Consider the following 12359-nt stretch of genomic DNA (forward strand, 5'->3'; position numbering starts at 1 on the left):
CGCTTGGCATGGTTTGGATCCATCCTCTTACCTGCAGCCACGATGTTGCATTTTCATGTTCTCTGCTCATGAAAAGGAACCTGATGCCACCATAATCATGCTAAACTGTGCACGGAATAGGTGTCCTCAAGACGTTTCATCGCTGCACATAAACCTTCAAAAATATGTAGTACTTCACCCTGTTTCAGCAGATAGAAATGCATTGATGAACAATGGTTACCTCTGCTGCAGTAGAACAAAACATGATCAGGGGGCGGGACATACACATAATAGAGAGCATTTTATTGGATAAAAGGAACCTAGTACATGAGGAGTCGTTTAAAAATAAAAAGTTTTCCTGTAAGTTAGAAACTACACAAAAGTATATAAATAAATTTATTTTATTCATGTTCTATCTTATGCTTGACTAATCACATAAAAAAAATGTTTTTTCTTTTATTAATGAATAATAAATGGCACGTTTAAATTTGCTTATTTTTTTTATCTATCAATACTAATATTTATTATTTATATATTTTTTTTTAATGAATAAAAAAAAATCGACCGGAAATGCGTCATAACCTAGCGGAACTCGTCACGCGGTTTCAAGATGGCGCAGGACGGAGTCGACCATGTAAGATATGGTTCCTTTAAATGAAGCAAATCGCAGTTTCGTTGTACCGGTGTAGGTTATTTAGTTTTATGTTTAGCAAGAGGACATTTAAGATATGAGCAAGTTATTTGTAAAAAAAATCGGATACGTTTTCTTTTTTTAAAACGTTTTCTTTCAATAGGTTTCGGATTGCTGTCTCATTGTTATTGCTAACCCAAAGCGGTTCTTTTCCTACTTGTATTCTGACATGTCCCGCCTTCTTGACTTGGATTGGACAGGTTTTCCGTGTAGTTTGTCTCTGATTGGACAAAATACAAGTGCACATTTTGCGTGTCCAATCCTAGCCTAGAAGGCGAGACTTTGCTCTAAAACGGGTCGGAAGGATGGATGAATTAGCTTGCTAACGCCAGAAAGTGCTAGTAATGAGAGACGAGGTTTTATTATCATTCCAGGTTTATTTCTTATAAGAAGTGACACGATCGTGTTGTTAATATATTTGTTGTATAAATGTATTGTATGTTAGCTTTACTGTTAGTGTTCGGCGTAGCTAGCTGGAGCTTAGCTAATTTCCACGATATAGTAAAATCTGGAATAAATAGTTGATTGAGATTTACATTTTTGCTCTGTGTTTGCTCTCAGATGGAGATGGAGGACAGTAAAGGAGGTTCTGGTCTCCGGCAGTATTACCTATCCAAAATCGAGGAGTTACAAGTAAGAATTTGTGGTGTGTCGATTCATTGAGTCGGATCTTTTCTCCTGAGCCGATTCGCGCACACGATCAGTGTGTTTTTAATCATTTCTAGCTTTGTTTTTCCACTGTTTGTTTTAATTGCAAGAATAGGCAATTCCCTGACTGTTTCACTTTACTAGCATTTTTTTTTCCATTTCAGATTTTCTTTAGCGTGCAAGGTTTAAAAGAGTCGGCTCGTTTTGTTGAGCCGAGTCAAATGATTCGACTCACTGAAAAAACAAACCAGGGGGGAAAAAAAAAAAACATAAATTAAACTTAATTACACTTAACACTTAATGACATTAGTCATGATTTTCACATGACCATGATGGTCAGCGCTTAGTTTGACATGTCTGGTGTGCAGTGTTTAAATGGTCAGATTTTGTTATTTTATGTCTTGTTCTGTGTTTTATTTATTTATTTATTTATTTTCGTTGTCGTCTACAGCTGACTGTGAACGAGAAGAGCCAGAACCTTCGGCGTCTGCAGGCCCAAAGAAACGAGCTCAATGCTAAAGGTAGACCCATGAATCTTAATCATTTATAGTCTTTTAAAAAGCGCGTCCACTCTAAATGATTGAGGAACCGCCACGGACCATCTGCTCGTACTGCGCACTATTTATCGTGTCACTTGTGTCATTGGCACCGGTGACTCAAACGGCTCCTTCCTGGTTGATACGAGTTTCTCTTTGTGCAGTGCGTCTGCTTCGTGAGGAGCTGCAGCTGCTGCAGGAACAGGGCTCTTACGTGGGCGAGGTGGTCCGAGCCATGGACAAAAAGAAAGTGCTGGTGAAGGTGAGTTTCATGCTGTAGGTAGGCTGCCGAAGAACATCGGACCACTGTTTTCATGCTCGCTGATTCATATTTTTGAAGGTTCATCCCGAGGGGAAATTTGTGGTCGATGTGGACAAGAACATCGACATTAACGATGTGAGTGTTGCGAATTTCCTCAACTGGTCCTTGTGAATTTTTTTTTTTTGTCGTTTGTTTAATCCGGCGTATGAAATGCGAACCGTTTCTGCAGGTGACCCCGAACTGCCGGGTGGCGCTCCGTAACGACAGCTACACACTGCACAAGATCCTCCCCAACAAGGTGGACCCTCTGGTGTCGCTCATGATGGTTGAGAAGGTACTTAAAATACTTGTGTATGTATTTGTGTGTGGGAGAGGGAGCGACGGAGAGGTGTGTAAAAAATCTTTTTCCGTCCAGGTCCCTGACTCTACCTATGAGATGATCGGTGGTCTGGACAAGCAGATCAAAGAGATTAAGGAGGTGATCGAACTGCCCGTCAAGCACCCCGAGCTTTTCGAGGCCCTCGGGATCGCGCAGCCAAAGGTGGGCGGGGCTAAAACGTTACACAAATCACAAATCAGGTGTCATGTTCTCTAAAAGTTTTAATACCGGTTTGCTCTTGTGTTGACCTGTAGGGGGTGCTGTTGTACGGACCTCCTGGCACCGGGAAGACGCTGCTGGCCCGAGCCGTGGCTCACCACACTGACTGCACCTTCATCCGCGTGTCTGGCTCTGAGCTTGTGCAGAAGTTCATTGGAGAGGGTGAGGACCGACGTGGTGTTCTATACGTGCCAAGCACAGAAAGACACATGCAGCAGCCATTCACGTGCTGTTCACCTCAACATTTTCTTTTTTCGCAGGTGCACGCATGGTACGTGAGCTGTTCGTAATGGCACGTGAACATGCCCCCTCAATCATCTTCATGGACGAGATCGACTCCATTGGCTCTTCACGTCTCGAGGGAGGCTCCGGTGGAGACAGCGAGGTGCAGCGCACCATGCTCGAGCTCCTCAATCAACTCGACGGCTTCGAGGCCACCAAGAACATCAAGGTACAAGAGAAACAAAACCCATCACGAGAACTCCTTTCATCATTTGTAAAACTTCAGAATTTTATGACTGTAAATTCGAGAAGAGCTCTGTTTACTAGAAAGTTCTGTTTACACACAGTCACCTTTAAAATAGTCCCCTCGCACAGCAATACAGCGCCCCCAGCGTTCTTCTCAAAGCTTTTTTGACACCACCCCATATTCATGAAGTTGTTGGATGTTTCATGATTTGTTTTCCTGAGATTTTTTTTTTTGGGGTCATCCTTTGCAGGTCATCATGGCCACCAATCGCATAGACATCCTCGACTCTGCCCTTCTCCGACCCGGCCGCATTGACCGAAAGATAGAGTTCCCCCCTCCCAATGAGGAGGTCTGGTGATATTATCATTGGCTGATTGTTATTGTTGTAGTGTTTATACCGATAAGAAAAGGCCGAACGAAATCAACAACCAAAGTCCTCTTCCCAAACAGGCCCGTCTGGACATTCTGAAGATCCACTCGCGCAAAATGAACCTGACACGTGGCATCAACCTGCGCAAAATCGCCGAGCTCATGCCAGGGGCATCAGGTGCTGAGGTTAAGGTAAGAAGTGGGACTGGGACAATAGTGGGATCAAGAGTATGATCAGGTGTGTCATAACACTGACCACCTCTATAGTTCTTCATAATAATGAGTAGCTGAAAACGAACAACGCTAGAATGAGAATTATAAACTTATTGACAGTAATATGTCAACTGGCCCTACCCCTGATGACTGGGCACAGCTTTGTCAAACACCAGGCAATGAGCCTATCTTTAAAGGACCTTGAACTGGCTCCTTTCTGTGGCTCCACCACAGAACTTAATTGCGATCTGGCTTTTTTCATCGTCTTAATCTTGACCACTCCCTGTGACATAGATATCTATATTTTATTGCTGGTGCCTTTGTCAAGACTTGGCCATGACGACTGGTCCCTGCCTCTGGCTCTTTCTCAGACTCGTCCATGACGACTGGTCCCTGCCTCTGGCTATTTCTCAGACTCGTCCATGACGACCGGCCCCTACCTCTGGCTCTTTCTCAGACTCGTCCATGACGAGTGGTCCCTGCCTCTGGCTCTTTCCCGGCTCGTCCATGACGACTGGTCCCTGCCTCTGGCTCTTTCCCAGACTCGTCCATGACGACTGGTCCCTGCCACTGGCTCTTTCCCAGACTCGTCCATGACGACTGGTCCCTGCCTCTGGCTCTTTCCCAGACTCGTCCATGACGACTGGTCCCTGCCTCTGGCTCTTTCCCAGACTCGTCCATGACGACACACCCCTGCCTGTGGCTCCTTCCCAGACTAGTCCATGACGACACACCCCTGCCTCTGGCTCCTTCCCAGACTCTTCCATGGCGATACACCCCTGCCTCTGGCTCCTTCCCAGACTCGTCCATGACGAGTGGATCCTTAATTGTTATTAAACAGCATCCCTCTTGCTTTCCTATTTTTTGTTTTTATTATATACCCCTTGAATTAGCTTTTTGTTCCTACGCATCATGTAATGCAAATTCTTTCATGCAGGGGGTCTGTACAGAAGCCGGCATGTACGCCCTGCGAGAGAGAAGGGTCCACGTCACTCAGGAAGATTTCGAGATGGCTGTCGCAAAGGTACATTCGTGTTTATTTGACAGATTGCAGAGTTCAGCATTATTGAAAGTTTTGTAGGAACAGTTAACTTCAGTCATCATCTACATACACACAGTTAAACTGGAATTCCACTCTTTTACTTTTGCAAACAGGTGATGCAGAAGGACAGCGAGAAGAACATGTCGATCAAGAAGCTCTGGAAATAGAGCCTTTATCGTCAGCACCTGGCAACCTCACCTGTTTTCTTTTGTTCTCCAGTTTATATCTGCACTCTGAATTTATTTTAAATAAATGGTGTTTCCCGTTCAGAAATGTACCTCCTGTTTTATTTGCTACACAAAATGAGAATTTAATCCTAGAATGTAACTGAGGAAGCTGTGTAGATGAATTATCAAGAATAATTGAGATTTGAACTTATTCCCTTCTGGCCATAGTGTTTGAGTAAGAATGTAAAACCTGAGCCCAGATATGATCATGTGGCTAAGACCAGACCTACATCTTGCACAAACAAGCTTTTTCCAGTCAGTCAATTCCGTCCCTTACACTACTCCATACTGACCGCCATTCGTTTAAGACTCCAGAGTAGGCTAGGCCATGACTCCATGTCTCGACTTACGATATTTTCAAGTAACGATGGAAGGCGCCTCTCTATCGTAAGTAGCCTATTCCCGGTATATGCTTGTTTATAATTTGTTCAAAAAAAGTATGAAAATGTCCCGAAGTCTTGCCCGAAATTGTTTGGTTAATTCTGTGGTATCAAAGGCCCTTTTTTGTCATTTGCCAAATATTGTATCGGCCAAACAGAAGCTTTAAAAGGTAATTTCATCAGTTTCTGAAGTCTTCCAGAGCAACTTTTCTGTGTAAATTTTTTAACTGACTGGAATCGAAGCTGAAGCAAATCAATCTAAATCTAAGGTGAACAAAATAAACTTTCCTTTCTTACTTTGGGTTTTTCAAATGTACTCTCAGAACTTCATCTGAAGGTTCCGCAAGATTTAATGTCCTCTGTCTTCTGACGACTGGTCGCACCTGTGGCTCTTCAATAAATTTGATCATGACGACTGGCACCTTCCTAAACCTTGCTATGACGACTGGCCTGTTATTTCCTGAATTACTAAATAATTTCTTTTTGACACTTTCAATCATTGTTTTTGGGTACATTCTTGGCATCTTGAAACCACTATATGGGCTTTTTTGAAGTAGATGTTCTTTCACAGTTGGTCCCCATTTGCCGATATAATACCTCAACTCTTCTGGGGGGATGGTGAGGAGTCTTGGGGTGCAGTCAGGGTTCACCTTCATCCCAAAGGTGTTCAATAGTGTTAAGGTCAGAACTCTTGGCAGGAGATCCTAGATTTCCTAGTTCAAGTGACAGGAAAACGTTTTTACATTATTTTATTAATACCAACAGTAGAAACCGCATCTGTCTTTTAATCATTTACTTACCCGGTCTTGCTTCAGAGTTTTCTGTTATTGTTGACTTATTGTTGGAGGGAAAACATGTTCTCGTATAAATTATTAACCCACCGTTACGGCCTCTCGAGCGCCACAAGCTCTTGGGGAGCGTCGCTTCGTCGTGTCTACTGTAACTCCTCGTCATGTGCGGCACGTCGTCTGAGACTCCTTTTGCTTTTTTTTCCCCCGCTGTAAAATGTTCGTTACCTCACTGACCCGCTCAAAGTCCTTGTGTGCTGGTTTTTGGCACCACGTTGAGACGCCTCGGATCCTGAACCTGAGGAGTTTCTTCAGACGTTTTCAAAACTTCATTGCTTGGATTCAGTGTAAGTATAAGATTTACTATCAGTTTGTGTCGATTTTATAGGACTTAAAATATTGTGGACTTTTTAAACATCCCATTCCATATTTAGTCCACTCTTCTGGCAAGATGATCCACTGGATTTTGGAGTGTGCTTGTGGAAATTTGTGGAAAGTCAGTTATTGATGTAGGTTAGAAGGTGAGGAAGCCTGCGGTGCAGTCATTACAATTAATACTAAAAGATGTCCAATATGGTTGCGGATCAGAGCTCAATAGTGGGAGATCTTCTGCTCCAACCCATGTAAAAAAAAATCTTCATGGAGCAGGCTTTGTGCGTTGTCATGCTGAAACAGCTTTGGGTCTCCTAGTTTAAGTAATGCAATTTCACTGCATTGGAAGTCAGGTGTCCCAATACCTTTGACAATATAATGAACATATTTTGCGAGATGTCACTTCCTGGCTTTTGACACACCTGGAAACAGAGTGGACTCTGAGTGTGCCAATACATATGATTGATCGCTAAGTGTTATTCCTTTTCTTTATTCCTTTCGATAGACCAGAAGCAGGACCATGGAAATTGATTACTACTATATAAAGTAAGTTTAAGTCTTTTAATAATTGTCAATATTTAATATTTTTATTTTCTTATGCTATTATAGAATCAAAATGTTTTTATTTGTTAACATTTTTATTATATTCTACTGCATTTCATTGAAAATAAAGTTGAATCTAATCGAATTAAACGTGTAAAAATACTGATTCTATTAATGGATTGATAATAATTATAATAAAAATAAAAGCAAAAACAAAAAGCACTTAGACCAGAAATCATGGTCTATATCTCAAAATATTCATTAGAAAAATTCTACTTTATTATAGTAAAAACCTTGAATATTTTTGCATTTTAAATTTGTTTTTCAAGTTTTTAACAAGTAAAAATTATTTTTTATTTGAATTCCATTTACCATAAAAAAAAAAAAATCTGGGATTCTTTTTCCAAGTTTATTTCAAGTCGTATTACTTTTTGTTACATTTTTATATTGATTTATTTATTTTCATGGAATTCAATAAATGTCTTAAATTTATTAATAAATTACTTTATTTATATATATATATATATATATATATATATATATATATATATATATATATATATATATATATATATATATAAAATAAAAAATATTGAAAAATATTAGCAATGATTTAAAAAATGAAATAACATTTTTTACATTCTTTAAAGAATTGTATTGCTTTTGTTTAATTTATATTTCAGTGCTTTTTTATTTATTAAGGTGTAATTAAATTTGCCAATTTGGTCTTAAAACTTAAAACTAAATTTTAGATTTAAAAAAATCCAATTAAAATAATTTAATTTCTAATAAAATGATAGATGTATTACTTTTTATAATTTTTCTTATACCATTTGTATCAATTTTATCTTTGTTTTTATTTTATTATTTAATTTCATGTTCAGAATTTTGAAATTGCACAGATTGTTTTGTTTTTTTAACAAAATTTATTAGAGTTCTGATGAAGAAATATTTATGAAATATTTTTCAAATAATAATTCAAACCAGGCAGTGATTCGATTTGGATTATATGTATTTATTTTGCGCTTTGGAGCGCCTGATTTCGTCCCGTTGGCCATGCGAGTACTTCATTTGGGCGAGCACTGAGCGTGACGCTTTAACGCTAATGAATGTAAATGTTGCATTGAGTTGTGTAACACAGTGTTTCTTCCCTACGGCCTGGAGGATCTTCTTAACACCGCTCCTGGGCTTCTCCTTTGCCATGCTGATGATGAAATGCTGCTGCAAGTGTCACTGCTTCGGCCGTCGGAGAGCGAACGAACCGCCGCCCTGCGAGACCCCGATCTACGTTATTCCCTTTCCTGCTAACGACGAGAACTTCGACCGGGACTCAGTGTCGTCTCTCACTGCGTTCCCGCCCCCTGCATACGACTCCATCATCCCCAGGGTCCAGCCACCGCCATATTCAGAGGTGAAGTCCATAGCACAAAAAAACTTTCTTTCTTTCTTTCTTTCTTTCTTCTGATTATTTCTCCTTCTTTCCTTTCTTTCTTTCTTTTTTTCATTTACTTTAACCTTCACCTTTTTTCTTTCTTTCTTTCTTTCTTTCTTTCTTTCTTTCTTTCTTTCTTTCTTTCTTTCTTTCTTTCTTTCTTGTGATTAATTCTCTTCTTTTTTCTTTCTTTTTCTTATTTTCTTTCTTTATTGTTAGTGTGAAAGAAGTGATGATCAAGATGCTGGATGTGTTTGTGTTTATTGTGCAGATGAAAAACAGTGGTCCTGAAGAGGAACCACCGGCCTACACCGAGATCTCTTCATCTTCACCTTCATCTTCACCTTCACCTCAACACACACAGCGCACGTGACGGAGCGACTTCGATCTCCGACATCAACTTTATCTGCTGAGAGGAAGTTTACAATTATTCTAAACGCCTTAGAACAGTCCAGAGTCCATCTGCAGTGCAGTGGAGTGAGTGTGTGTGTGTGTGTGTGTGTGTGTGTGTGTGTGTGTGTGTGTGTGTGTGTGTGTGTGTGTGTGTGTGTGTGGGTGTGTGTGTGTGTGTGTGTGTGTGTGCACGCCCTCTGTCCTACTGTGTGTGTGTGTGTGTGTGTGTGTGTGAGTAAAAAAAACAAACCTAATGCACTTTATTAGTTGGTATGAATAAAATGAAAGTTTTAATGATGTGACTGAGACTCATTTTTTCCTTTTTTTTATTTCCTTTTCTTATTACACTGTTTTTGTTTCTTTATTGTTTCTCCTTCTTTGGTTTATTTCTCATTCACTGTTCCTTTCTTTTTTTTTCACCTTCACTTTATTGTATTTCTTTCTTTCTTGTTTCTTCTTTCACCAACTATAATTTGAATTTGAATTTAATTAATTAATTAATTTTTTATAATTTAATGTATTTCCTGTCTAGTAAACTGTGTTATATATTTACTCAATCACACACACACACACACACACACACACTTAAATCTTTCACACAGATGAATCACATGTGAGTGGTTTCAGGGTTTGATCAGGTTTATTAGATTCACGACTGCATGAGTGATTATTGATGAGGGATGAGGGAATGAGGGATGGGTTCTTTCAAGGAAAAGTCATGAAACGGCAGGACGTTTATTGCTGCTTTATTTCCAATATTCTGTGTTTGAATATGAGCTCGTGATTATTTACAGTTTAAACACATATACAGCAACATTTCTTGCTTTTCTTTTTTTTTTTTAAGTAAAGAGCTACAGTTCACACAGAGTCTGTACAAATATACAGCGGTCAGGCTTTATTAACCGCGTACAGCATTTACACACACACACACAAACTACATCTTAGCTCCATCAATTCCTTATGAATGTTTTAATGGCCTGAAGAAAATTGAACTTTACTCTCATTTGTTGGAGTTCATCGAGTTTCATGGAGTTCATCCTACTGAACTTTTCTGTTTTTTTGTTTTTAAATTTCTAATTATAGTCACTTAATATGGAGAAAAGTATTGGGACGTCTGATTTTTCCCAGATGTCCGAGGCTCTTCACCCAACTGCTAGCACAAACTTGGAGACACACAATTGTACAGGACGTCTTTGGATGCTGTAGCATGAAATTTTCCCTTTATTCGAACCCAAAACTGTTCCACCTCCATGAAGAAATGATTTACATGGGTTGGAGTGGACAATCTCCTGCTATAAATCTCAAACTTATAGGACACTTTCGGGATTTCAGTTAGTACACCCCTAGTGGCTGAATGTCAAATAGGTTTTTCCATGTAGAGTTTTATGCTCATAAACCTTAAAAAAAATTTAATTATTATTTCCTTTTTTTCTGATCTCATACATTATATGCTATTAGTTTGCTTTTCCTTTCTTTCTTGTGAATCTTTTTCTTTTTTTGTCACAGTGTTATGACCAACATATCCAAAGTCCTACAGTGAATAGGATCGTTTTGGTTATCAAGAGGAATGAAAACATGTTCGCAGCATTTCTGTAACCTTGTGACCAGCGGTCTTTTAATATTTCTTCAAATTAAAAAATGTTTTTCCATGAAACGAAAGCGAACGCTAAGCTTGCGAGATGATTTCTACCTGCACAGAAGTTTGAAACTAAGCTAGACGGCCATCACCCCTGCAGAACGTTGCTGTACGGCAAACAATCGCGCTTCTTTTGTATCCAATTATTGTAGTTTGTCTGGATTTTTTCCAGTGTGCATTCGCGCCACCTCCAGCTGCTTCAATTGTACTTTGTGGAGTTGAAGGCTCTGCATGATACAGAGCTGTGAATGAGGAAGTGGGTCGGGAACCACATGCTGGCGGGGACGACTTGCAAAAACTCAGCAGGATGGCGGATTTTTAGGTCATGCCTAAGATTTGTATTGTTGCTCTCCTTTGTGACAACTTGTCTGACACAGGTTTTATATGTCAGGTCGTTTGGACTGAAAGGTTGCCCCTTGACTGACGCGTTTTCCTTTTGCGTCTGCAATTTTCTTACGAAACAAAAAAACTTGAATGAAAAATGACAATCATTATGCGACATATAAAAAGGATAGACATAATGCCAGTGTGAAAATCAAATAATAATAATTAAAATTATTATAATTGCAAAAACTTAGCATGAATAAACCAACAATCTTTAACTGTTAGGTACACACGTGCATGTCATTTTACTGCATGGTCACTAGAGGGCGCATAGCAGGTATCACTTTTGCCAAGATCAAACGCCAACTCGGAGAAAATCATACCTTCTGTTTTTGATAAAAATAGATTCGTTTCATATAATCGGAATGAAAAAAAGGTGTGTTTTTGGTAGTATTTAAATACGACTACGTTTGTTTCTAGGTTTATTTACGACCTGCTCACATTTCACTGCACTCTAATATCAAGACATTAACCTTCATCTGGCTCAGAAAACCCAGTTCACAGGAACCCACTGGTGCTCAGTGCTCAGTCTCTCTAGCGCCACTTTCAGGCTGCGATACGCGCCATCCAGGTTATCGTTGACGATGGTGAGGTCAAAGTAGTGACCATAAGCTCTCTGGATCCTCTCGCTCTCCTCCACCGTCCTCTTCAGCTCGCAGTCCTGCTCACACACATCCAGAAAAGTTTTGTCAATCGCCTGAGACGCCAAGCATGTGAGACTTGAAAGAACATTACATAGATGCCAAGTTTTCAACTAGTGACTACAAAACTGCTCTTAAGATACCTTGTGGAATTTCTACCCGAACAAAAGGGGGTGATGTTACGCACCGTGAGCTGTTTGGTGATGACTCCAGCCTCGATCGCAGATCTGTTCATGTCCTTGAGAACTTCAAAGTCGGGGGCTTCGATGAACACAACGTATGGCAGGAACTCGGCCGTCCGCAGCACTTTGAGAGCCTGAAGTGACGGAAACCAAAGATTACTCACGATACTGGACAAACACAATGAGATGTTTCATGCTGGGCATTTCTGTTACAGGTCATGTTCCAAATCAAATAAATTAATTTTCTGAATAATTGGTTTTTAAAGCTGGTCCAAGCTAGGTGGAGCTACTGACCAGTTGAAGTGCAGACTAAGGTTCTATGCTATGCTAGCAGGTAACAAGCTAATTTTATCCCCAACTGCACAGTGTCCTTAACTTTTATACAACATTAAGTATACTTAATGATCCACATGTCCCAGCCTGCCTCTGGATGGCGTTCTCTTCAATTGGAGGCCGCCCTGTGCAGCTGTGGATGGTTTCTCATCAACGCCACTGAGATCCATGCGTAAGAACAGGAACTTTTTTTGGGATTTGGACTGTGGTTAATGTCAGTCTGCTACACTGACTCAGGACT

General features: G+C 40.0%; 3 protein-coding genes across 10 annotated transcripts in view; 2 read left to right on the forward strand and 1 right to left on the reverse strand.

Annotated features, from left to right (window-relative positions):
* The first annotated feature begins 538 nt into the window (after positions 1–538).
* On the forward strand, positions 539–5080 carry psmc5 (proteasome 26S subunit, ATPase 5). 5 transcript variants are annotated; one of them, XM_083557357.1, is made up of 13 exons: positions 539–613; positions 1232–1303; positions 1770–1839; positions 2019–2116; positions 2195–2251; positions 2346–2450; positions 2532–2657; positions 2750–2876; positions 2975–3165; positions 3434–3532; positions 3634–3744; positions 4703–4789; positions 4921–5080. In XM_083557357.1, exons 1-13 carry the CDS (start codon positions 590–592, stop codon positions 4972–4974), a joined length of 1221 nt encoding a protein of 406 aa, XP_083413483.1. In that variant the 5' UTR covers positions 539–589; the 3' UTR covers positions 4975–5080. The 5 variants fall into 5 exon arrangements, with proteins under 5 accessions (XP_083413483.1, XP_083413485.1, XP_083413484.1 ...); XM_083557359.1 differs by having other exon boundaries at positions 601–664; XM_083557358.1 differs by lacking the exon at positions 539–613 and adding an exon at positions 890–1026.
* Positions 5081–6297: 1217 nt separating this feature from the next.
* Positions 6298–9239, forward strand: LOC310734782 (uncharacterized protein). The gene is made up of 4 exons (XM_083557220.1): positions 6298–6549; positions 7080–7120; positions 8282–8528; positions 8821–9239. The coding sequence occupies exons 2-4, from the start codon at positions 7095–7097 to the stop codon at positions 8920–8922; spliced, it is 375 nt and encodes a 124-aa protein (XP_083413346.1). The 5' UTR covers positions 6298–6549; positions 7080–7094; the 3' UTR covers positions 8923–9239.
* A 1189-nt stretch (positions 9240–10428) lies between these two features.
* The window catches only part of mpp2b (MAGUK p55 scaffold protein 2b), a 48719-nt gene continuing 46788 nt past the window's right edge, over positions 10429–12359 (reverse strand). For all 4 annotated transcript variants that reach the window (XM_083557131.1, XM_083557130.1, XM_083557129.1 and 1 more), the window contains 2 exons: positions 11791–11919; positions 10429–11623 (listed from right to left, as the gene is read on the reverse strand). In XM_083557131.1, the coding sequence (XP_083413257.1) occupies positions 11447–11623; positions 11791–11919 (306 nt within the window). In that variant the 3' untranslated portion in view covers positions 10429–11446. The remainder of the gene's footprint in view (positions 11624–11790; positions 11920–12359) is intronic.

This window comes from Silurus aristotelis (genome assembly GCF_946808225.1).
Source record: "Silurus aristotelis genome assembly, chromosome: 12".
Lineage (NCBI taxonomy): Eukaryota > Metazoa > Chordata > Actinopteri > Siluriformes > Siluridae > Silurus > Silurus aristotelis.

What these genes read in the sequence shown, in the direction of transcription:
- LOC310734782 (XM_083557220.1), top strand. Translation starts at nt 7,095, where the DNA reads ATGGAAATTGATTACTACTATATAAA. An exon ending in ATTGATTACTACTATATAAA is followed by an intron (nt 7,121 to 8,281) that starts GTAAGTTTAAGT and finishes TACGGCCTGGAG; the next exon opens with GATCTTCTTAACACCGCTCC. An exon ending in AGCCACCGCCATATTCAGAG is followed by an intron (nt 8,529 to 8,820) that starts GTGAAGTCCATA and finishes TTTATTGTGCAG; the next exon opens with ATGAAAAACAGTGGTCCTGA.
- psmc5 (XM_083557356.1), top strand. Translation starts at nt 1,015, where the DNA reads ATGAGAGACGAGGTTTTATTATCATTCCAG. An exon ending in AGGTTTTATTATCATTCCAG is followed by an intron (nt 1,045 to 1,231) that starts GTTTATTTCTTA and finishes GTTTGCTCTCAG; the next exon opens with ATGGAGATGGAGGACAGTAA. An exon ending in TCCCCCCTCCCAATGAGGAG is followed by an intron (nt 3,533 to 3,633) that starts GTCTGGTGATAT and finishes CTTCCCAAACAG; the next exon opens with GCCCGTCTGGACATTCTGAA.